Below are 25,118 nucleotides of genomic sequence, written 5' to 3'. Positions count from 1 at the left end.
GCTACCAGTAAAACATGACAAAATGTAAAGTTCATGCTGAGAAATAAAGTAGTGTATAATTACATCCCATCTCCCTACCCCTTTCCCTTATCCTTCCCATTTTTTGGGGCCAGGTGGCACAGGGGCCTACTGCCCCCTGTCACTGGCATAGATTGATCTAGTTAATTCCTTGACAGACTTGAATAATCTGACTGTGAATGTCATTCTACATTATACCTACAGTAAACATAAGAAAAGAAAATATCTCTTTTGCTCTAATTTATCAATATCCTGGATGTTTCATGGCTCTTGGTAAAAAAAAAAATTACTTTTGTATTATATTTTTAGACAATTTCTATACAAGTATGTTGATATTAAATGTATTAACTAGATTTGCAGCCAATATTTGGCTCAAATTAACTAAGCAGTGTAGAAAATAGTAAACATAATCTCTCCATAAAAACTTACAGACTAAAAGACCAACTACAACAAGAAAAAAAAAAAAGAAGAAGCAAAGAAAAAAAGAAAAGGGACAGAGGCATTACAGGTACTGTGAGGTTCATCTGAAAGAAGTTCCTTTCTACCTTGCTGAAACTGAAAGAGATGTACTTACAAAAAGAAGGGGCAATGTGGATTCACAAGTTGCTTTGACTAGCATCTTCCCAATTTCTAGAAGACCGTAGGGGGAAAATGCAGAAGTGGACAGAGGCAAAGAAAAGAGGAAGAAAGTGGAGGTGGATGTGACTGACAAAAATAGAAGCTGAGCCTTATAAGGGTTAACATAATAAGCAGGAAAGAAATTAAAAAAAGTGTGAAAAAAAAGAACAAGGAATTAGAAACCTCATGGTGGGGAAAAGAAGAAATAGGTGGAGAGCTTTAATGAAGGCAAGAGTGCATCATTGGAAGCATGTCTCTACTCATGATTGTAGCTAAAGTGAAGTTGTAAGCAGAGACATCAGTGTAAAGGGGAACCCAAAAGTTACATGATAAAAGGCAAGCAAATGCAGTTCTCAAGTAGGAACCAAGAGAAGATGAATTTTGGAGATATTGAATACGAACATAGCAAATCATTAATCAATGTGCATTTTTGGCTTAAAGAGTGAGGTGACGAGGGACGAATCCACAGTTCTGCACTTCAGTAAGAAAAATGTAATGGCCTTGAGAAGAAGGAAATGTAAAAATGACATTTTCAGTCAGACATGCTTGATTAAAAATTTATATAACAACACACAAAGTTTAGATCTTCCTTCAAATAATTTGATGATATAGAAATACAGACATTTTCTTATTCTACCCCTTGTAGACAGAATTAGCTTTACTTAGATATTAGCTCACTACTGAAAGTTTTGTTTAAATGAAGTTATATTCCTAACTCACCTTGGACAAAGAGCATGACTGAAATTAAAATAAGAGCTTGTTCTCAGAAGGCTCAGCAATTTTACAATTCATATGTAACATAAACTACATTAAAAATCATAAAATTATAACCATAAAAAATTCCTGTGCATCCATTCTGAATACGTAAAGCATAACAGTTCAGCATCTCTACTTATTATACATTATTCTCTAAAACCGTCCAACTAAAAAATTCTGAAGATGAAAGCAGATCGATGCATCTGCAGCACACAAAGCTTTAGGAAAAGAGAACAAACCTGTTCACTTTGCAGTGCTCTTTGGAAAAGCTGGAGGAACGCCGCCAAACTAAAACGGTACATATTATTAATTTTGGACAAGTCAGAGATAATGAAGTACATCTTGCTAGCACTCTCAGCTAAAGGGAGATATGCATTCCTCTCCTGTGGATAAAAAAAAATATAGATATACATAAAAACAGTACGTTACTGCCATCTATTGGCTGATACATACACATTTATTGGTGCTACTGAAGAAACATCCATATGATTCACTGCTTGAGAAAACAGAATACTTTCTGACTTTTCAAGCCGAGGCACACTGTCTTTACTTGGCGCTCAAGACTTCCGCGCTGTCGTTTAGCTTTTAAATATATCAAAAAACATTTTTCTAGAAAGTTCTTTAAGTTGTGAAGAATGTCTTGGAAATTAATCTAGGGGCACTGAGGTCCCCCATCCACCAAAACTTCCCAAACTTCATCTTTCCAACATCTTCCCAAAACTTAGTAACAAATACAAAACAGAGCAAACAGGAGAAAAATGTAACAGGAAAAATACTTGTAGCGTGCTACAAAAAGCAGCATGCCAGATGAGCAGCACCACCAATTAACTACATTTTTGCAGTACTGAGAGATTCATTAAATAAGAATGTCCACACGAGCCTTGAAAGTCAGTCATATTTGCAGAAGCCAGTGGCAAAAAAAGAAATAAAATAAAAATCCAGCGACAGCCAATGGGCCTTTGGGAGAAATTTCTTTAATTCAAACAGGCAGACTTTTAATTGTACAGATATTGACCACATGTAAAACAAAGGAATTTTAAGTATTGAAAATGCTTTCTGCATTTGTGCATCTCTTACCTCACAGGACAAATTCAGTATGGCACTGATTTTATTCTCCTGTAATCTATATATACACAAGATTGCTATTTTTAGCAGAGAAAAAAAAGCAATAGAAAGACTAAATGTTTTTTCTACCTGATCAAGGGAACTCTGAAGTCTATGAGATTCAGCAAGTGCTTCTTGGATGAGTGCACTACTTGCTTTAGTCTGATTCAAAGATTCAATCAGATCTTTATTTTCTAGTATATTGCCTTGTGATGTTGCCAGTGTCTGTAAACAAAAAAAAAAAAGTCACCTACGTTACACACTATGTAAAATAAACACCTGTAAAACCTGTAAAATAACCATTTTGAAAGCTGAGAAATATACTTTTGAAGCCCTGATTGCACTAAGGGTACAGGTAGTTTACTCAAGAACTGGCATGTTGTACCAATGAAGGACAGAAAATACAACCTAAGACCAAACTCAAAATCCAGACTGCCAAATTCAGAACACAAGCTGCCAGTAAGCTTCTGAGAATTTCTATTATCAGATTTTTCTGCACCAACATCCCTACAGGAAATACAAATCAAAAATGTTGTTAATTTCTATTTTACTGCCAATTTAACCTGAAATTGGCTACTTGCATTTACTTGCTGTACTCAAATTCTTTCTCCCTCAAAAAACAGAACTATCCATACAAACTGAGAGATGAATGATGAATATTTTCAGTTTTGTAATCAGAGATCCCTTCAACATCCTCATAATTGACCCTCCTCTGAGTTCTCTCCAAACAGTTGCATATCTAGTAAGGGCAGGGAAAATGAATGATTCCTTACCATTTAATTGTTTGGGGTTTTGATTTTTTTTTTTTAAAACTTAGTTTTCAGTAGATACACTTCAGAACAATTTGTCATATAACAACCTGAAATTGACTTCTTGTCAGTTACATTTCATTGTCATGCTTCAACTGAAAGGGAAAACTAAATGGGTTTGACACATTAGACAGTTAAACTTTTTTTTTTCCTGAAATTATCCAGTAAATATAAATGCAACTAAATTAATTATTTATGCCACGAAAACACCTTAATACCATGATTTGCAAGGACAGCCAAAGGGAAAAAGAACAAAAAGATGCATGATCTCTGAGAGAGTGGTCAGGCAATGGAATGGACTGCCCAGGGAGGGGGTGGAGACACCGACCAATGGAGGTGCTCAAGGAATGGATTTTGTGTTGAGGGACATGGTTTAGTGAGTACTATTGGTGATAGGTGGATGGTTGGACTGGATGATCTTGTAGGTCTTTTCTAACCTTGGTGTTCCTGTGATATGATTTTTCCACACTTTATTACAATGCTCACCTAATATTTTAAAATTAAAATGATTCTTATACAGTAAATAATCATTTTTCCTTTTCAAGCATTTGTCTCAGTCATGAACAAATAATCCAGCAACAGTGCTTCAAAGATTCAGATCTGCTCAACTGAATGAAGACTGCGTACTGTATTTTAAGTGAAAAACAGTATTTCCAAAATACGACACCCTGTTTTTTGCAGCCAGTTTGCAAGTCTTAAAAACTGGCAAGTCTTAGAAGCCACATCAGTATTTCCTAACAGCACATCAGGACATTTAGATGTAGAGATTCTTGTAGAGTACTTATCTAGCTGGAGACTTGGACAAGACTATTTGTTTCTTCATGGCGTTTGATTTTGCCCTAAGGAATCAGAATAAGCTAAGAGATGCCGCAGCATGCATGCTGCTACCCCACGGTTTTGGGAAGAAAACCATTACAGTACTTCAGATAAGATTTTTTATGTTGCTTTAGGATTAATGTGAATTTAGCTCAACGACTCAACCATTGATTTCTTTTTCAAAAAATCAGTGCAGTGCCAGTCAGTTTCTACTGAGCTTTAGGTTAGTCCCTTCAATATCAAAGAATACTCTGATTTTAGTGCTATCAGGAATGCCAAATCTGAAACTAGCCCTGGTGTTAATACTGTACACTTTTTATTGCAACTTCCTCAGGCATCTGTTACTCCCTGAAATTTGGCAACTTTTGACACCGTTTAATGTACTGAAATCTTACAACTTCAAGATGGACATATATAATTATCTAATTATCATCTTTTTCCTCCCAGACAAATAACACTTTTATATTATCAAAACAAAAATTCAGAGGGATCTTTATTCTAATACTTTCACCTTCTTCGTTTAAACATGTAAAAATATCAAAACTATATTATCATTCTAGCAGATACAGCAGGTAGCATTATTTTACCTCCAAAAGAGATTCCTCAAGCTTAGCCAGTTGTATCTTCTTCTCTTCTTCTCGTTGTAACAGCTTTGTCTTCTGCTCTTCCAAATCAGGCTTTTCATGCTGAATGGTTAAAGCCAAAAGCTAAAAAAAAAAAAGATTATTTTACTTGGTAGGGAATGTTGGAATATTTCATTATATACATTAACTGCAATATAGCATAATATATACACATCAACCGTATAGCAGTGTGTAGTCTATACTTTTGAAAGCGGACTTCCAAGAGTTTGTAAGAAAAGAGAAACTTAGTGATTAATCTCTTGTAACTGAAGTCAGTGAGACAGTTTCTGTTTTCTTTATTGGACTTACTACTTATATCCTAGAATTATAGAATGGCCTGGTTGAAAAGGATCACAATGATTTTCTAGTATATTGTCTAGTTTCTAGTATATCACCAAGTTTCAACCCCCTGCTAAGTTCAGGGCTTCCAACCACCAGACCAGGCTGCCCAGAGCCACATCCAGCCTGGCCTTGAATGCCTCCAGGGATGGGGCATCCACAGCCTCCTTGGGCAACCTGTTCCAGTGTGTTACGACCCTCTGTGTGAAAAACTTCCTCCTAAAATCTAACCTAAACCTCTCCTGTCTCAGATTAAAATCATTCCCCCTTGTTCTATCTCAATCCACCTTCATAAACAGCCACTCCTTCTCCTGTTTATATGCTCCCTTCAAGTACCAGAAGGCCCAGTTCCCTCAACCTTTCCTCACAGGAGAGGTGCTCCAGCCCTCTGACCAACCATCTTAGTGACCCTCCACTGGACCCACTCCTAGAGTGTATAAAAACAAGATTCTAAACCTTCAATTTAATATCAGCATTGATTTTACCAGTTCTATTTACGTGCTAGAAAATATCTCCATGCCCATTAACACAACTGGTACCATGCAGCTTCTACCAAAAGCTAGAGGTACCTATGAATGTTCATTATCTATATATATATAAACATACATAGATATTGTTTTAATTGCCTACCTGTCCTCTTAAGCCACTTCCTGTTGTGGTAAAGTTGACTTCCATAACAACAGAAGAAGCATCAGGTGGGATGAGGGGATTTGGGTTCCTTGTTGATAGAAAAAGACGGAACTCTTCATTATAATCTATCATTTTTTCACCTATTTGTATTGCATAGCGGGGTCCTGTAAATTAAAAATACTTATTATTTTCAGATAATTATAGATTGGTCACAGAGTAAATGTAAGCATTTGTATTATTTGTTATGACCAACAGATTAAAAGATAACTTACAAGCAATTTATAAATGATTTTTATAAAGACTAATAAATAAAAACTGATGGAACATAACCTATTCTGCACTGTCAGACAGAAAAATGGAATAGTGTAGCATAGCATGTGAAAGTTACATGATGAAAATACTTAATTGACCAGGTTCATTTAATTATTATTACCCAGTAATAAAGCATAAATGGTAAAAAACAAACAAACAAACAAACAAACACCTTTATGTAAACCTACTACAAACAAATATTTGAAATCTTCTAATGATGATAGGAGATAAAACCTTACAGAAGACACACTGGATAATTCTTCTTTTGTCTAAGAATACTGTCATAATTTAAACATATTTACTTTCCCATACAGGTGTACCACTCTATAAAATCATTTCTGCCATACACACACACTGGCTAAATAAGAAGGTTCAATATTTTCTGAGAGTGATATCAAAGCATTAGGTTATCTCTCAATCTGTTACATTTCTTTTACAAGTTTGATGCTGCTGTGTAATCATAATTCCATTAAAACATTATTTTCTGTGACACTCTTATGGAGAAAGAGTATAAAACTACAGATCCTTGAATATATACTTATTAGATGAAAAGAGAAATATTCCATTAAGAAATATCTCGTAATTTTTTTTTACCGCAAACTCATTTCCTATAATCCAGGAGGAAATAAACACTTCAATTCCAGCTGTCACAGTTTCAATTTATATTATACTGATACTTCTTTTACATTTCTCAGTGTGCTTCTCATAGAATTACACTGCGGGCTGGTTTCCATTCTAGCCTTGTCAGAAAAGACTCTAACAGGCATGACTAGAGAAAGATTTTTGCCTCCTGATAATAAAATAAGAAGGAAAAGTTTCAAAGTGAAAACTTATCTTCCAGAGAATTTTCTAAAGTGGCACAGTTAGTTGCTTCCCTATTCTTAGCAGTAGGAGTGAAAGATGAGGAACGCTGCAAGTATAAATTTCTTGCTAAAAACACTGGTACAGATGAAAATCACATATCAAGTTTGCTTCTGTGCCAAGGATCAGAATAAATTGTAGGCTCATGCTGTAAAAATGTCAAGTTGAAAATGGAATCCGTACAAGGACAAAGTTACTGTAGCATATAAAGTCACATTTTTTCTAAATTCATTTCATTCCACGCAGTGAAAAGATGGACAGCCATCACAAGCAAATGATGCAGACAAGTCCTCACTACCATCTCCACATTCTCACAAACAGGAGATGTGTACTTGATAGTCAAGTGACGGAAATGACTCAAAAAGCCACCAGTTCTCCCTCTTCAAAGAGACCTTTCCATTTGGACTTGCACAGACCTACCAAAACCATGTGTTTGAAATTACCACTAGAAATTAACCTAAAGTTTCAATTGTACAAGAGTTTATGGAAACAATTCTAATTCCAGCTGAAAAAAAATTTTAAATATTTCCCAGTATTTTTCAACTTAGCAAACAAGAGCATTCCTCCAACATATTTCAAATGTTAGCAGCACATTAAAGAGGAAAAAGCCAGGCAATACACAGGGTTTCAGAAAAAAAAAAAAAAAAAAAACCCACAGGTTTTATAAGATCTATATGGATCTAGCTTTCAAAAGCTTTGAACAAGTATTTTTAAAGACCTTAGTCACTTACCTTGGGCAACAAGATCTTTTCTTAACAATGGGTAAAGTACAGGTTCCATTCCATCCATTTCCTGTATAATAAGAGTTTTCCCAAACCTCACTGCCAGCTCAAGGGTTGTTAGGAAGTTGGTATCCTGGGCAAATGAAATCAAATTTCTCTGAGTAATGTTATTTTTAGAGCTTTGATGATAGTTTTAAGAAGTAAACATTTTACTATTTTTAAAACACTTTACGAATGAATAGAAAGGCACTATACAGAAATCTGAACCTATACATCAGTAGTACAGCTATTTAATTCTAATACAAGCATCACATAGCAGCCAAAAGTATATTGTTTGAATGAGTTTTCTGGTAAAAGAATGATTCAGCTACTGACACACAATCAACCTATTTAACATGCCTAGCAACCACAGATCTACCACAGGTCTTGTGTCATGTCTGTCAGGTGTATCTGGAAGTTCTGACTAGTTAGAGCATCAATAGGTAGCTACGTTGACAAACTGAATCAAGACTTAAAGCCAGGATTCACATTCATCTTAAGATATCAAATCGTAGGCTTTTGTCTGCATGCATCTAAACATCACCAACCATAAACATGGTTTTTAAGATTCCATTTCATCTCCAGTCACTGGAGATCCAAAACAATGCAGAATCCTAAGGGTAACAAAGCCAATCTGAGTAATTAAGTATTCAGTTGCTATTAAAGTACCATTTGAAAGCAAACAAAACACCTCCATGTGGATTGCAGGGATCTCTGTAAGACCTACCATCATTCATTTGATGCAGTGCCCTGAGGCCAGGTGCAGTGCAACAAGAGACTTCTAAATAGCACCATAAGCCTGCCAACATTTGTGCAAATGAAACAAGCCTATCCACCCATGTTAACTGACATGGTGTCTTTATCTCGAACTGGAATTTAACCTAGTATTTCCAGTGTAGATAAAAACACAACATAAAAATCCTAGGGAAGAAGCGTATATGTACTCCTGAAATCCAAAGAAGAGCAACCGAGAATACAAAAAAGAAATCCCCTCCTTTTTAAAATCTTGTATTATCTCCCTTCTTCTTAGCAATACTATATTCTTGGAGAGGACACAAAAAGAGACAAGTTTCAAGAAGTAATACTACAATAATGTTGAGTCTCAATTTTAAATAGTCTGATATTCTCCCATAGTAAAGAAATTACCAGCACCAAGTAAGAATCACCGTTATCTAAATACGACCTATTTATTATTGACAGTCAACACAACACTTAATGAACTTCCCTATAAAGTCTGGAACTGAGTGTTCTCAAGAAGAACAGAATTGTAAGACCAGAAGAACAGAAGAAAATACTGAACCTGCTGGTTAACAACTTCCAAACGTGATTCCTTCAAATGTGTCTTCAACCATTCCGTAGCGCGGAATGAAGGGTCAATCAAAAAAGGGCAAACTTTACTCTAAGAAAAAAAAAAAATAGAAAATCTGATTTAAGAATTAAATTGAATGGGAAAAGAAAAATCATCAAATTTAGTCTCCTTTCTCTACAGTGATATTAAGGATGTTTTGCTATATACTTAATTTTACTATATTGTTACATTAACAATAATAACCATAACAATAATAACAATAATAAAAAATGAAATCATGCAGTAGAAGGAGAACACTGTTGTCATATCGTTCTTTTGAACAGTTGGATGACTGTCCTGTGAAGGATGTAACTAAAATATCATGTTCATTACCAGTTTTAAAAGGATGCTGAATAAAGCATATGCACAAGAAAACAATTTGAGCTGAGGAATGGCTTGATAAAAGCTCTTTACACAAAGTGAAATATATTTAACTAAAAAAAAAAAAAAAAAAAAAAATCAGTTACAACATTTAAGTACATTTGAGAGTACAAAATCATATTTGCTGAAGAACTTTGTAATCAAAGTGAGAAAGGAATAGCTAGATCTCATATAAAGATGATAAAGCAGAATTAAATTGGTGAAGAGGCTGTAACTGGTTTCTGAGAACCATCAATCATTTAAGCAAAGTTGTGCGGCAAATGTTAATTCTCCTCTCTTAAACGGCATTAAATCTTTATTTTCCAGCAGATGTAATAACTACATTATAACTACAGTATTGTATGAGTGCACAACTGCATAACGTACATTTACTGTCACATATTCATATGCAATTTTGTTATAATAATCATGAATATATTAATTTGTGGGCTGCTCTGAAAGTAATGCCTTCTATTTTCTTACATTGGCCCACAATGTAGGAGTGCAGATGTTGGTGGTAAGGCAGTAAAGGCTGAACCTTCCCACCAATATTCCATTACATTTTGTTGCCGTGGGACAGATGGCAGCAGAGAGGCAGCGTGACAAAATGACATCTGACATGGAAGTGCACATGAAGCACAGATGTGGAACTGAATTCTTCCTCGTGGAAAAAACTGCATCTACTGACATTTATTGTTGCTTGCTTGACCAACAGGGGATGTGAGCACAGTGGTGTGCTTCAGCAGTGGTGACAGCAAGAATGGGTCAAGAATGTTGTAGTCTCCATGGAAATAAATAGGAGGCACTACTGTCACAGTGACCTAAATATAATTTATTATAATTCTTTTCTCAGGTATTAGCCACTTGTTTAAATGAATGGCATTTTATGTCCTATGTCACACAGCTAATCTGATGAACACTTAAGGATTTCACATCCAGATATTTTGAACAACATATATTTCCTTTTCTGTTTTCAAAACAAAAACAGTATTAGAACATGCCAAATGCATGTTTATAGGACATAGTCTTCCATTTATATTGTTGTTAATGATGACTAAAAGACTGATAGAAGGTTTCATCTCTTCGACATCTGGAAGAAAACCATAATACAGAAGAAGCACATCCCTATGTCCCTCAACTGTTTGGTTTTTTTTGTTTCATTTTGATACATAAATACTTGTTTCTCTTTTTCTTTTATTTTTACACACTTTATGGTAATAAAACTATGAAAATTAAATTGTTCATAATTCCAGAAAGATATGAAGTTACTGAAATCTGCAGAAGCTGAAACACTTCCAATATTCAAAAATAAGTTTACCTGCAAGATAACAAGAGCATTTTCTATTGAAAGATCATCTGAAGGTAAGCCTTCACTTTTCCAAACTAACTCCTCACTTTCTGTACACAGGAATCGCCGTAAATCAAACTCTGTTAAAAGAAAGATTGTAATATTTTAATAATAATTATTATTAAATTAATATTAATATTATGTTAATATTTATAGTCTGCACATTTTAAAGTCTCCACTTTGTATACAGTGAAGATTCTGTCTTAATGTAGTGCAAGTCTGTAGATTTTCCTTATTTTATTTCTTGAACTTAATGCTAATATCTAGCTGATGTTATAAAAAAATGGTGCTATTAATACAGACAGATCCCTTCCTTCCAATTGGAAGGAAGGGATGCCATTCAGAGGAACCTCAACAGACTTGAAAGGTGGGCCTGAGTGAACCTGATGAGGTTCAACAAAGCAAAGTGCAGAGTTTTGCACGTGGGCCGGAGGAATCCCAGGCATCCATATGGACTGTAAGGAGCGGTCCTTGAGAGCAGCCCTGCAGAGAAGGACCTGGGGGGTCCTGATGGATGAAAAACTTAACATGAGCCAGCAGTGTGCTCTTGCAGCTCGGAAAGCAAATGGTATCCTGGGCTGCATCAGAAGAGGGGTGGCCAGCAGGGACAGGGGGGTGATTGTCCCCTTCTACTCTGCTCTTGTGAGGCCCCATCTGGAGTACTGTGTCCAGGTCTGGAGTCCCCAGTACAAGAAAGACAGAAAGCTGTTGGAGAGGGTCCAGAGGAGAGCCACGAAGATGATCAAGGGGCTGGAGCACCTCCACTATGAAGACAGGCTGAGGGAGCTGGGCTTGTTCAGCCTGGAGAAAAGAAGGCTGCGGGGTGACTTCACTGCAGCCTTTCAGTACCTAAAGGGAGCCTACAAATAGGAAGGGAATCAATTCTTTGAAAGGGTTGATAACTGCAGGACGAGGGGAAATGGTTTTAAGTTGAGGGAGGGGAGATTTAGGTTGGATGTCAGGGGGAAGTTCTTTCCAGAGAGAGTGGTGAGGTGCTGGAACAGGCTGCCCAGAGAGGTTGTGGATGCCCCATCCCTGGAGGTGTTCAAGGCCAGGCTGCATGGGGCCCTGGGCAGCCTGGTCTAGTATTAAATGGGGAGGTTGGTGGCCCTGCATTTGTCAGGGGGATTGGAGATTCATGATACTTGAGGTCCCTTCAAACCCTGGCCATTCTGTGATTCTGTGGTAAGTGCTTACCAAAAGGAAACACAGAAGCATTCAGTACTCGTAGGCAAGTTTCCAACTATTAATGTGAATACATTCGTCCATGTAAATGTTACTTTCTAAGCAAGGACTATGCGGTTAAATATTTTTTAAAAAAAAAATTTATAACCTTAAGAATTATAGAATAATGCCAATAAATAGTCCATCTCTATATACAACTGCATATCGAATAAGAATGAATACAGTCACTTTTCATTTGGGGACACCAAGACTTCCTTGATCAAGCCTAATTACACACACACAAATTACTTTCAAGGCCTGCTGATTTGGTCCATTCATCCAGTCTTATTTTCCTCTGATCCTCTGGAGCAGCAGAAAGATAAGTAATAAATGCAGCTGCTAACTGAGCTCTTTTAGGCAGTGTGGCCAGTTCATCTCTTATCTCTGAAACCTTTAAAGGAAAGAAGAGTACATAATGGATAGGTGTATTATATTTGAAAAAAAAACAAAAAAAACAAAAAAAAACTATGTTAATATTTCTCATAAGTTATCAAATAGTCTGAATTAAATTTGGCTGCCATTAAGAATACAGGTGAGACAGTCACTCCCCTTGCATTTCACATAACCATATGTAGCTCACAGCAAAACATACTTGAAAATGTGGAATTTTTTTTTTTTTTTTTTTAGCTCTGAGCTATAGCATATGGACAGATACTCCTGAGAATTTGGATCCTCAAAAGCTCAATCTTATGAACCCTTCAGTATGTCAATTACAAGCTACTGGATAAGTCATATTAATTTAAGGAAAATAAGAAATATGTGCCCTTATAGTATCAGTTAGTCAATGTCAAAATAGAGATTCTGATAGCAAACACTGTAGGTATTTATTATAATCAGAAATGTGATTCACTGACGACACACAAAATACATTTATCACATATCTTTGAACAATCTATCTGCACTTTGTAAGCACTGCCACATTTTTATTTAATCAAACTGATTTTTAAAAAAACGTGCTCACAAAAGCAACGTTTTACTACTTTCTCTTTACTTTAAAGGGAAATGAATACAGCTTTTTTACCCCTAAATTAAAAACTATCGTCAAGACTATGAGTTCCTGGCTAATGTGACTGCTAGTTTGTTAGGTATACTAATATATCTACCTATCCCACACCATCAACAGTAAGGTAACTTTCTAAAGAGAGGGGTAACATACCAAAATGAAGAACCATGAAGAGTCTTTCTTAGAGGTCTTTACACAAAGGTTCAAATCTGCCCAGCCCTACTATTGCAGGTTGAGTACCTGAAAAGCTACTTGCAAAGGAAAATCTTCCATTTCTTTCCATAATACTCAACCCTAACTTCAGAAACACAGAATATTCTGAATTGGAAGAGACCCATAAGGATAATCAAGTCCAACTCCTGGCTTTACACAGCACCACTCAAAAATCACACCACATTTTTCCAGTCTTTTCCAGATGCTTCTTGATTGCTGGCAAGCACAGTGCCATGGCTACTTCCCTGCAGAGCCTGTTCTGATGACTGACCACCCAACTTGTGAAGAATGTTTTCCTGATATCCACTTTTTGTACTGTGGCATCCAAAACAGCACACAGAACTCAAAGCGAGGCTACAACAGTGCACTGTAGAGTGGGACAGACATTTCCTTTGACGAGTTGGCAGTGCTGCACTTGATGCATCTCAGTTTAAACACTTCAAAATTATTTCTGATGAGAAATCAAACGAATTTATACTTAACAGACTGGCTTCTTATCTCATATCTTCAAAACAGTGCAAAGACTTTTTATAATATCAGCAATCAGAAGTATTTTATGAAAATTTTCACTAACCTGGGTGCTCCATCTTTTGTGTTCTCTGTCAAGTTGACTAATCAGTACCTCTGCAGCTTTCAACGTTTTCTGAGCTTTACTTAGCTCTGCTTCAAGTTTGGCTGCTTCTGTTGTTCTACTCTGAAACCTGTAAAACAATTATTGTTTATAATTGCTATCATGAACTACTAAAATTATGGACAGTTACTTCAAAGGTAGCTTAATTGACTGAAATTGTTATATTTATTATTCATGAAGAACACAACAGCAATTCTCTTTTATGCTTTCTGCTTCCTTCTCATGATAGACAAGCCATTAACAAAATTAAGAAACACAAAAGAGACCGAAAAACACATTTCTAGTATACATATATAATATGTCTGAAAATCATTCCTCTCCATACTTATGCAGCATTGACTTCACTTTAGCGGTTGATGTTAAGTTTTGCTCTGCACCTAGTCAAGCCAGCAGCAAGTTCAACACCATGCTATGAATTTGTAATTCTTTTTGGTAAATTTTATCTATAAAGTCTTTAAAGAAGAATATTGGTAAGTTATTGCTTAACCTCTAAATTTACAGTTCAATACTCTATTTTGTGAACTATTGCAAAATAGAAATATGCCCAACGCAACAAAGTTTAGAAATTATTGTTTAATGTTTAACACCCATAGAATTTGAAGTCCTTATCCCTTGCCTTATCACTACACTCCCTGATACACAGTCTCTCCCCAGCTTTCTTCTAGGCCCGCTTTAAGTACTGGAAAGATTCTATAAGGCCTCCGTACAGCCCCTTCTTTTCTAGACTAACAAGTCTAGCCCTTACAAGAAGTTTTCTTAGACTTATACTGTGAGATACACACTTCATTTTTAACATCTGCTGTCTTCTAGAATGAAGGTTTCCAACTCGGTCATTCAGTAGTGAGAAGGTACTTGAAGGAGCATTTCATCTGATCAGCAAGATGAAAAGCATGCTAATAGTATCTATTAACTACTACTGATTGTATAGATAGCCTAATTATGGCTTCAAATGAGGTACAAGTCTCACAGGGCAGGGAGGTATTCCTGGTCATGTTAATTTCAATATTAATACTGTTCATCAATGCTTTTATTTCTCTCTTGAAATAAACAAAACCAACATACTTATCTTTCAGTTCTGATACTTTCTGACCAACAGAGTTCAGAAGATCTTCCAACTTCCGTTTTCTGCCTTCAGTTCTCTTGAGATTACTAAAAAATGTAACACTTATTTTAAGACAATGGATCCAAAGGAAAAAAAATAGTCACAGTGACATAAAAATAATTCATATGGAGACAGTCCAGAGACAATTCCTTCTTGTGATCTGTATCAGCAAAAATTCACTTTCACATTTAAAATGTTGTAATGTTTCTCACCACATACCTTTAAAAGTGCAGAACAAATGCATCACATTGAAGTGTATTTTTAGAGACCAAATAAAATTCTTCCAATATGTCATTTTAAGATCTAGCAAAACAACCAGTATAGATTCCTCGGATTATGGGTGTTCATAAGACTACTTCATATCATTGCAATTGTAAGGAGAAACTGATAATGCTTGGTATATGCCTAAAAAAAGAGGAATCACACTTTCTATATAATTGCTTGAGTTAATCACCAACAGAATAGATCTTATGCATATCTGTGATGTTCATTGCTCCTAGACACATTTCAGCAGAGATTGGTAACTGGTGACTGGCAGAAAGATATCTAAAGCATAGCTTCCAGGAAAAATAAAATTACATTTTTTTTCTTACATACTGACACAGTTTTACTTAAAGACATGATTCTGCCTCAGCATGAGACAGAAATACTTAATAAGAATACTTTACAGTGAGCTATAGTTTCTTATTTCTTCTGTTCTTAACAATCTTCAAGTTCTCTTAGTCTCTTCTGACATCGCTGGAATTAAGCATGATTATTTTATAACAGTGTCTAACTTACGCTTCCAAGACAGCCTTTTCTTTTTCCAAAGGTTGAATTCGTTCCAGAACACGGGAATACTGGACATTAGCAGTTACCCAAGCAGCCAGTGGAGCAGCTGCAGCACTGGCTCGTTTAGCATTCTAAATAATAATAATAATAATAATAATAAAATAAAAATCAGTAACAGTTACAAGAAAATCCTCAAAACATAATGCAAATGAGAGAAATACAGGATAAGTTAACTGCAACGGATTTGCCAGTTATCAAATTTACCAATTAGCCAACTTCTCTAATGAAATGCTATTTTCATATTGTTACTAAGAGTTTATATTGTAGGTTAGCAAAGAAAATAAAGGATTTACAACTAGGAAGCTCCATAGGTGTTATGAAGTTCTAAATGAATTTAAGAATCATCATTCTGTTCTCTTCCAGACAATCACAAATTTCCCTTTAAAACTAACAAACCAGTATCTAAGAATTCTACTAGCTACTGCCAAATTAGGTCTTAAAGATCACTAATGTATTTAATAATCATTAGTTCCCCTTTTTTAATTGCATGTAATGGGGTTTTTTTGTTGATGGTTTTATTTTGCTATTTTTTATTTATTTCATGTAACAGCATCACAAATTACTTTAGGATCAAAAGATGTTCTGTTTCTTGAAAGCAGTTCTTCAACGCTCTCTCGTATTTCTTTTGGAATGTTACGGGCATCAAAGGTTGCAATGTCCTCCTTCACTCCTCTTTTGGCCAAGAAACTGTAAAAAAATAAAGAAAGAGAATGCACATGTTAGAAGTTATTTCCATACGAAACTAAAGAATTCTGCACACACATCATTCCTGATGATAGCAGAAAGCATTTCATATCGTAAATTATTGTCTTAAGGTCAGATCTGAAATAAAATCCTCACCTCTTCATGCTCACCCATGATGTATCAAAAATCCCCATAAGCCGCAAAACTCCTTCTAGGATGTCTCTGATAATGTCAGGGGGCATCCGAAGGGACCGAATTTCTGACAATGACTCTGGTTTTATATTTCCAACTGCTAATTTAGCTTCATTAACCAGGGGCTTAGAAAATAAAAACATAATCAAAATAGACATGAGAATATTAGACACTGAAAATTTGCCATTTTGGCTTCCATGTATCTTCCTTCTTTCAGCATTAAACACTTCATTGCCTAAACAGCCACTACTGATGTGTATTCATATGCACAAGTTACTAAAAAAACAACTACTTTAAGTGATCAGTGTGTTTCCATAGAAAACCATTGCTATCTTGACATTCTCTAACTTTCCAGTCAGCATTACAATTCATAAACTTCATGCAGGTAACAGTATCGACCATATTTGCTCTTTCACTTCTTCTATGTTCGCTGTGATATGGGCATATTTTAATAATGGTGTCAACTGCTATTTACATCTAGGCTTAAGGATATCTATGTAATAAAGTTATGAAGAAAGAGAGTTCATAAAAGTTTTCTTTATACAGTTTCTAAACAAGTCCAGAAAGACATCATCCATACTGACAAAACAGAAAAAAGAAAAAAAAGAGGCAATGAAGTTAAAGAATTATTAAAGGGTGTGCACACTTTGCACGTCTTGTATATTTATCAATGACCACAGAAAAGGTGTTAACTTAAGTCTGTAGTTCTACATGACTGCCAAGGCAAGAAAAATACAGACTATAAAAGAAATGATTCAAGACATACCTCCTGCCCCCAGAAATGATGCTTAAAGGCTGCAAAGTGTCTCAAACAAAGCAGTATGCCATAGTGTCATCAGGATACACAGCTTCCAGAGTTAAGCAATAACTGGAAATCATCTCATTAAACTATTTCCCTCCAGCTTATAGTACAAACTCTGTTCCAGTTTCATCAAGGAATATTGTAGCTGGTCTATAGAAGTTATTAATAACTCAAAAATATTCCACAAAGTCTGTGGAACTCAGTAAACCATGACAGCACAGAAATAGCAACTAGAGGGTGGATGTTATTTGAAAAGCCTTTCTGCAATGAAGACCAAACAGAATACAGATTCAATGTCCAAATGTCAACATAAATCTGGGAAATGGAATTAACTGCTTTATAACACAATAAGGTTTTAATATTTAAACAATTTAAAGAAAAATTAAGAAATAGGAATAGGACAAATTCTACAAAAACACTTTGCGTGGCAGAACCTTCAATAAGCCAAATCACACCACAAAAAACAAAATTTTTCCTTAGTAGTTTTTACCTGAACCTCCTTCAGTTCATCCTCAATTTTTCTTTTTCTTTCTTCTATTTCTGCAGCTTCTTCTGCTATTCTTTGTTTTATTTTTTCCATCTCTGTTTTTTGCTCACTGGCATTCTGTAAAGAATAATATCTTTCATTTTCAAATTCACATCAATTTTATTTTCAGGTCATTTATTCCTTACAGTCTTCATCATAATATAATTTGCTGTTGACAACAAGCACAAAAAAAAACACTTTTCATACTAAAGGTCATTTCTAAAAAAACAAAACATAAGCATTAGTCTGAAGTTTATGTTCATGTAATTGAATTACATGACTAAGCATCTTTTTATATTATTGTGCCTCTTTCCCTTTGTTTGGTGTATCACAGACAAGCTCACTATCTCTGTTTTCTAAGCTCATTATAAACTTTTCTCTCCTTACCTATGACTGATACTCCCTCCTGCATGAAGATGTCAGACCTCCTTGATAAGGACAAGGCTGATAGCCTCTAACATACTTCATACTTTTGAAAGCAATATCTCCCTATCTTTGTCTTTGTGAAATGCAAGCTGCTCACATTTCTATTTCTTTCATGTCAGCACTGAAACTCACCTTTTCAATGATTCTAGAAGATACAGTTGTGTTTAAATTACAAACTGTTATCCTAAAAATACTTTGACAAGATTTACCTGTAAAGCTGCACCCACCTCTCTAACAACCTACACACAGAGCACAAGGTGAATGGCTTCACATTTTTTTTCCAGAGTTTTCATTCTGCTTACCACAGAGTGGTCATCTCCTGAGCACTTCAATACAACAATAAATAGGTGACATATAAAATTACAATAAGACACTCTATACTATGTGAAGTTAATGGAAAAAGCAGGAGCTATGAGAAACAGTCACAAAACAAGTAATGGAGGATAAATGCAGAAAATAAGTGTATAATATTCTAGGCTCAATTCATCTAAAAGATCCAAGATAACAAAGGTCAGAGTTTATATTTTTATACATTTCCCAGTATTCAACACATTATTATAACCAGCAATCATTGAGCTGAGTTGAACCTGTAGGAAAAATAGAAGTGTAGAAGCAGAGAAAATCTTAATAATCTTTCTGAGTAATTAACGTAAGCTGTAGTTCAATGTGTCACTGAAGTCCATAAAAGCATGTCACTCAAATCTATAAAATATTAACTACATAAAACTGGCTCAGATATTTCATGGAAATGTATGAGTACTGTCTGATGGCTCTGAATAAGAAAACCTTAAAGTTCAGCTGTAGGTCAAAAGCCTTGCTCAGAAGGAAGATAAAGGGAGTCCATGCATTACAATCCTCTCTCTTACATAAACTGGAACATTTGAAGTGACATTAAAATGTTAGAGGGCACCTGCACTTTGTGCTAACCTAAATCAGAATTCTATCATAATCCTTCTGATATTCACAGACTCAACACGTTTCCTTTTTTTTTTTGACCTACTTTTTGCCCTTGTCCTACAATGTAACACATGTTGCTTTGGTAGCAGTTAACTACTGGACAATAGCAGGCATAGATTTAAAAGATCAAGGGAAACGATACAAAAATTCTTTGAAGCCAGCAATGAATTTATCAAGCCAATGATAATTATTCAAATACAATATACAGTAAGTAGATAGACGCTAAAAATAAAAAAAAAAATTGCTATATCAAGTGGGCTTCTAAAAATGGAAAGCAATTGTGAACCAAATGCTTTGAAAGAACATGTATCTACTTCAATGCATAGAGAAAAATCTCTCTTCCTTGAGATTATTTACTTAAGCTCTTTTCAGACTGATCAGACTAGCACAGTGCTAAAACAGTGCAGTGAGAGCAGGTTTGTTATAATTTATCCCATATTAATAATTTCTGCAGAGATCTCTGTTCTGAACAGTTATTTTATTTAAGTGAGAAAATACTACTAACGAAAATTACCTCTTCAAAAAACAGATCCACCTCTGAGCTGAAAGATGGATATTTCAGGGAGTGATAAACACTGAACAATCAGTTTTATCTGAAGTCAACTTCAGAGGATTAAACATCATAAAACACATTTTTTAAGGGTCCACAAATTCAATTAATAGGATTTGTAACCTAAAATACTGCTACTTGTTAGTATTTTATTCATATTGTTAAAAGTAATGTAAAACCAGATCAGTTTAGATTATGAACTCCTAGGAAAACTTACAGACTAACCTCAAGTAGTAAATGCTACTCTGGTACCAAAGTGGTTCTGATCTCTTCTTAATCAGTTCAGACATGGTTTAAGTTACCAAATCCTCTTTTCTGCAACAAATTTATTCAAGCCCCAAGACTCACATGTTTCCTTAGGCAACTTACTGTAAAATCATCAGGTTTAGCACTCCTTGAAAACACCACAAAGTACAGGCAGCCATGGAGTTTTTTGTCTTTATTTTTTTTTCTCCATTTTAGATTTGATCACTACAGTACCTGCATAGATATTGTAATTTCCTGAAGGGCAGCATCAGCTTCATCCTGCTTAGTTTTGAGTAAAATGCTTTGTTCTCCAGCTTTTTTATTCAGTTCATCCACAAGGGCTTTAGCTTCGTTCAGCTTTGAAACACCTGCCTAAAAAAGTTTGTAAGAAGCAATTGTTTAGCATGGAATTTTATATAGATTTAAATGAAGATTGGTTACAAACAGTACACACAGACTAACAGTGATGCAGACTAATATTATTCGTTTTTAATTTATTAAAATATAATGCATATTTCTTAGCACTCCCCTGTAGATTTCAACTCAAAAATGAGAGCTGAAACCTGTTTTGTGTTCGTATAAGGTGTTTCACTACATCAAAAACCTGAATATGAAATCCTCATAATCTTTTTTCTATTTAATTCAGTAACATTTCAGTTAACTGATACTAATTCCCTGTAATTCTATTTCCTCTAATAGCAAATCAACAAAAATTAAATGGAATCAAACTAGGTTATCCTATTTCTACATATTCGTGCCTTCTCTAAAGAACATAGACGTACATAAAGCAAAGCCTCAATTATCTTTCCCATTTCTTTATTCACAATTTCTAAATTATTCATATTATCAAGAAGACAGAATTCAACACTTCTGAAAAATGTATTAAAGGCAAAATGAATGTTTCATCTAGGATACATATGCATAATTTTCTTGTAAATGTTTACTTTTCTTTACCCAAAGAATTCAAGAAGTAAATGAGCGATTGTCACAAACAAATCAGAGCTACCACCTAAGTAAGTAAGCAGTTTCTGACATTGCAAACTTAAATCCTTTGTAAATCACTTAATACAGAGATGGAAAACTATTAACAAGATGAATAGAAAGAACACAGAATTTAAGGCAAAGAGGTAACTTATTTCAGAGAGATGTTTTAAGAAGAACCACTTCTTAAGCAAAGCTGAAAGCACTGCAAGTGTGCTTTCAGAGCAAATAGCACGAGTGACTGAGAAAAGGAGGTGAAAGTAAAAAGACTAAAAGGGAAAAGCTTTGACCTTTGACAGGGACTCTTCTTTAAGAAAAATACATTGTGAAGAGAAGGAGGCACTCACGGAAAGCCAGCATGTTTCAAAAGTAGTGTGGTACACACAGAGAACAGGAACGAAGCCACATCTGTGAGACTAATTGCATACAGGTTCAATGTGTGAAAAAGTCTGAAACATTAAGTGAGGCAAAGCCACAAAAAAGGGAATTCTGACCCAGGCAACAGAAGTAACCATGAGGCTAAGGAGTTTACAGCTTGTTGAACTATATAAGGATGCAAGAATCACGCAAAATAGAAAGTTGCTGTATAGACATAAAGATTTATATATTAATATACAATCAGAGACAGAACTTAAATAATCAAAAGATGATGCCTCATTTGCAACACAACTCCATTACATGAATAATGTCAAAAAAACAAAAAAACTAAAGCCTTTGCAAATACTTTTTGCTTTTAAAAGAAGACATGCCCATTCTAATAGAGCTAAAATATGAATGAAAAAGAAGGTACCACCCTTAGCCCTAAGGTTTTTAAACAGAGATGTACATTAAGATTCAAACTATTCCTGATCTGAAATCACAGCATTAGTTATTGCAGGCAGGATATCCTACACAGCCATGTTAGCAGCTACAGCTCCTAACAGAATAACAGAGTCTTTAGGGCCACGTGGTCCAGCTCCCCAGCAATGAACAGGGAACACATACAAAGGCTGCTCAGGACCTGATCCAGCCTCCCCTTTAAAGTCTCCAGGGATGAGGTATCCACCACATCTCTGGGCAACCTGTGCCAGTGCCTCACCATCCTCACTGTAAAAGATTTTTTCCTTGTATCTAACCTAGAGCTTGAAATAGCATACAAGGCATCTCCAAATGTGAGAGCATTTTGAAAAGCTGTGTGTTAAAAATGTTTTTAAATACATACCTGCAAGTGGTTCTGCCTTTTTATCAGCTCTGTTCTTTTACTGTTGTTAATTGAACTGTATACATTAAGGAATGTCATATATCTGCTAGGCGTTGCTCCATATATTTTACACGACTCGTGGATTACCAGAAATGACTTCCAAAAATCTGAATTGTCTGTACAATAAAATTTGTTACATAGATAATAAAATCATTTAGGAAAATCATTTAGAAAAAAGAAACCTCAAATAAACAACTTATCATTTTATATTCCTGTTGGCTCTGACACTTTGCAGTGATAATTAGACCAATATTTTAGGAAAAGTTGCCAAAAGTACTGTTACCAAGTTGGGTGTTTGAAGGGTCCCCTAGATTATGCTCTGCTCCTTATTTTTAAAATGGTTACAATTGAAGTTTCATTATAAACTCATATTATTTCCAAAGTGAGCTTTTACTTACAATAAACTGAAGTTACTCGGTATTCACAACTACTTTAGCATTAAAAACCAAACTTCTTTCTGTTAAGTATCAAACATAGGCACATTCATATTCTACCTTTCCTCCTACTTAGCCCAATATTAGACATCTAAGGTGGATTACCTCAATTCAACCCCAGTAAACCAAAGAATTCCAATTGCATGTAACTGTAACTGGCACAGGGAAAGAACTGAGAAGGGTAAACCAAAACAAGAAATAATAAGTATGAGTAAATTGCATTTGTCAAACAACTATGAAGTAACTCATTTTTTGTATCTTTCCTGTTAATCCATTTATGCACTGATGCAGAAAAGCAAGCCCAAAAAGTAATGGTATGGATCTGATCCATCTGGTGATGATTCTTAGGGACTTTCACACAAAAAACAAATTTGGAACTATTCCGACAAGCACAGGAGCATTTTGGGATTCTCCCCTTGTATTGCGGGACCTGACTTAACATGATGAAATTCCAGAAATACATTCTACAATAAGTCAGGCACACAGAATTTTCTCAATAAAATCTCAAGCCTCAAATGTACAACAGGAGCTAAAATCATGTGTTGTAGTCACATGATATGGAATACCATGTGAAAGTCTGCATGAAAGATACTTTGCATAACTATATCTCAATTGTTAGCATGAAAGACATCAGATGAAGGTACTTAAGTACCTCCTCTTTTTGCACATAAAGTACAGCCTCTTTTTGCAGATAAAAGTAGGAAATCAATCTTGATAGCAGTGTTAGACTTACAAACCTTAAGAAAAAAAAACACAGATTGATTTCAGTGAAACTGAGGAACACTTTTGGGAGAAATCTGATTTGAGTATGAAAGCAAATCCTACCCTCAAAACTACATAAAAACAAATGTAAGTGTAAGGAATGAAACTGCCTTCTATTCCTGTAGCAAAGGATGTAAGTAATCAGATAGCTCTCTTCATTTGAACGTTCAGATAAAATGAAGGATAACTGAAGGAAGGGTCTGTCCCAGTTATAAGACAAACTTTGCATTCTATCAGGAAGCTGGGACTCTCTCATGGGAAGGACACCGATAAGCCTCTTAAATATGTCTGTTGATTGTAACTTGGCCCTTAATCTCTTTTTGTAAGATAAGACAGTGTCTAAATGGCATCTAGCAACCTGAAGTTCAGTTGATGAAAATGAAGCATTCCTGATGCAAGAGCTCTCGCTGAAGGGAATGAGGCTATCAAAGGGCATTCTATGTTGGAATATATCAATATAACCAGTAGGAGATTGGGTTTGGTGACCCAGGATATATTTTCCAGACTAATGCTTCCAAATGAAAAATACCTCCCATGTGGACAATACTTAAGTTCATGAATATGCTAGCAAAAACCTACTTGAATTACCCACGCCATCATCTATGCCCAACACAGGACTAAGTGTTTAATGAAAAGTTGTAACAACCAGCTGCTCCACCAAAATATTACCTGAATGCTTTTTCTTAAATTCTTTGTGTGTTTTTTCAGTCTTATCTTCTCCATCATCATATAAAAGCATTTCAGGTATCTAAAACAAATCAAGATGGTTAAAACTCAAATTTGAGTTAGGATTAAAAAATAATTTAGTAGCTAATCTGAAAAGACTAAAATTGAGAATAAAGGATTTGTAAAATACAGCTTTGAATAGATCGATTCTGCTGTTCTCTAGAACTAATGACTTCTTGTTCTCTCAGGCAGAGGAGCTTTTGTTGGCTTTATGAACACAAAACAAAGTCTTAAAACACTTCCACGATAACACAAATGTCAAAGATGTAAAAAGATACAGAACTCAACAGAAATCAGAAGGCAGTTTAAATACAACTGAGTGGCTGCAACATCAAAATTAAATAATGTCTAAGTCCAAATGTCTAAAGCTTCTGTCATGTTCTAAGATGGAGTATGTGTTCATCTTCATATGTTCTTGACTACAAAACGTACAAAGATAAAAATAAATGAAAGCATTTTCAAAATTCTGGCATATAACTAAATCACAAACATCTAATCACTGCTCATACACCACTCAAAAAAAAAATCCTCTGGAAGTAAACTATCTTTAAGTTGTTTTTACTAGTGGACAGGATTGGTCCAAACATTTTTGCCAAAAACAACTTCCAGTAAAACCTGCTGTTGAACCTGAGGTGCAATGATAGGGGAGATCTCATAATCCAGTTAGAAATGCATACTGTGCTTTAGCTCCTCCCACAGCTGTCTCGGGTGACAAATGTCACGATCCAGATTGTGAAATTCATCATTGTGAGACAATGGAAGTAACCAGACTACTTTGCAGACTAGATTGAAGGGGTTTCTGCATCAGAGGTATGGAAAACATTATGAGATTCAGCAGAAGAGCATTCCAGGTTAGCACACGATTTACTACGTGAGGCACCTGGA

The 25,118-nt window shown here is 35.2% G+C and overlaps 1 protein-coding gene across 1 annotated transcript in view; it reads right to left on the bottom strand.

Annotated features, from left to right (window-relative positions):
• DYNC2H1 (dynein cytoplasmic 2 heavy chain 1) overlaps positions 1 to 25,118 on the bottom strand; it is a gene marked incomplete at both ends in the record, with an annotated part of 141,740 nt that overhangs the window by 72,161 nt on the left and 44,461 nt on the right. The window contains 17 exons of the mRNA XM_079536134.1: positions 1,632 to 1,775; positions 2,587 to 2,721; positions 4,709 to 4,828; positions 5,714 to 5,877; positions 7,618 to 7,741; positions 8,948 to 9,046; positions 10,674 to 10,783; positions 12,177 to 12,318; positions 13,718 to 13,844; positions 14,837 to 14,923; positions 15,657 to 15,778; positions 16,271 to 16,394; positions 16,548 to 16,708; positions 17,876 to 17,989; positions 20,325 to 20,462; positions 22,273 to 22,427; positions 24,177 to 24,255. Coding sequence (XP_079392260.1) covers positions 1,632 to 1,775; positions 2,587 to 2,721; positions 4,709 to 4,828; positions 5,714 to 5,877; positions 7,618 to 7,741; positions 8,948 to 9,046; positions 10,674 to 10,783; positions 12,177 to 12,318; positions 13,718 to 13,844; positions 14,837 to 14,923; positions 15,657 to 15,778; positions 16,271 to 16,394; positions 16,548 to 16,708; positions 17,876 to 17,989; positions 20,325 to 20,462; positions 22,273 to 22,427; positions 24,177 to 24,255 — 2,145 coding nt within the window. The remainder of the gene's footprint in view (positions 1 to 1,631; positions 1,776 to 2,586; positions 2,722 to 4,708; positions 4,829 to 5,713; positions 5,878 to 7,617; positions 7,742 to 8,947; positions 9,047 to 10,673; positions 10,784 to 12,176; positions 12,319 to 13,717; positions 13,845 to 14,836; positions 14,924 to 15,656; positions 15,779 to 16,270; positions 16,395 to 16,547; positions 16,709 to 17,875; positions 17,990 to 20,324; positions 20,463 to 22,272; positions 22,428 to 24,176; positions 24,256 to 25,118) is intronic.

The sequence above is a fragment of the Tetrao urogallus genome, assembly GCF_951394365.1.
Source record: "Tetrao urogallus genome assembly, chromosome: 1".
In the NCBI taxonomy this organism is placed as follows: domain Eukaryota; kingdom Metazoa; phylum Chordata; class Aves; order Galliformes; family Phasianidae; genus Tetrao; species Tetrao urogallus.
This window is presented reverse-complemented; position numbering and strand designations above follow the sequence as displayed.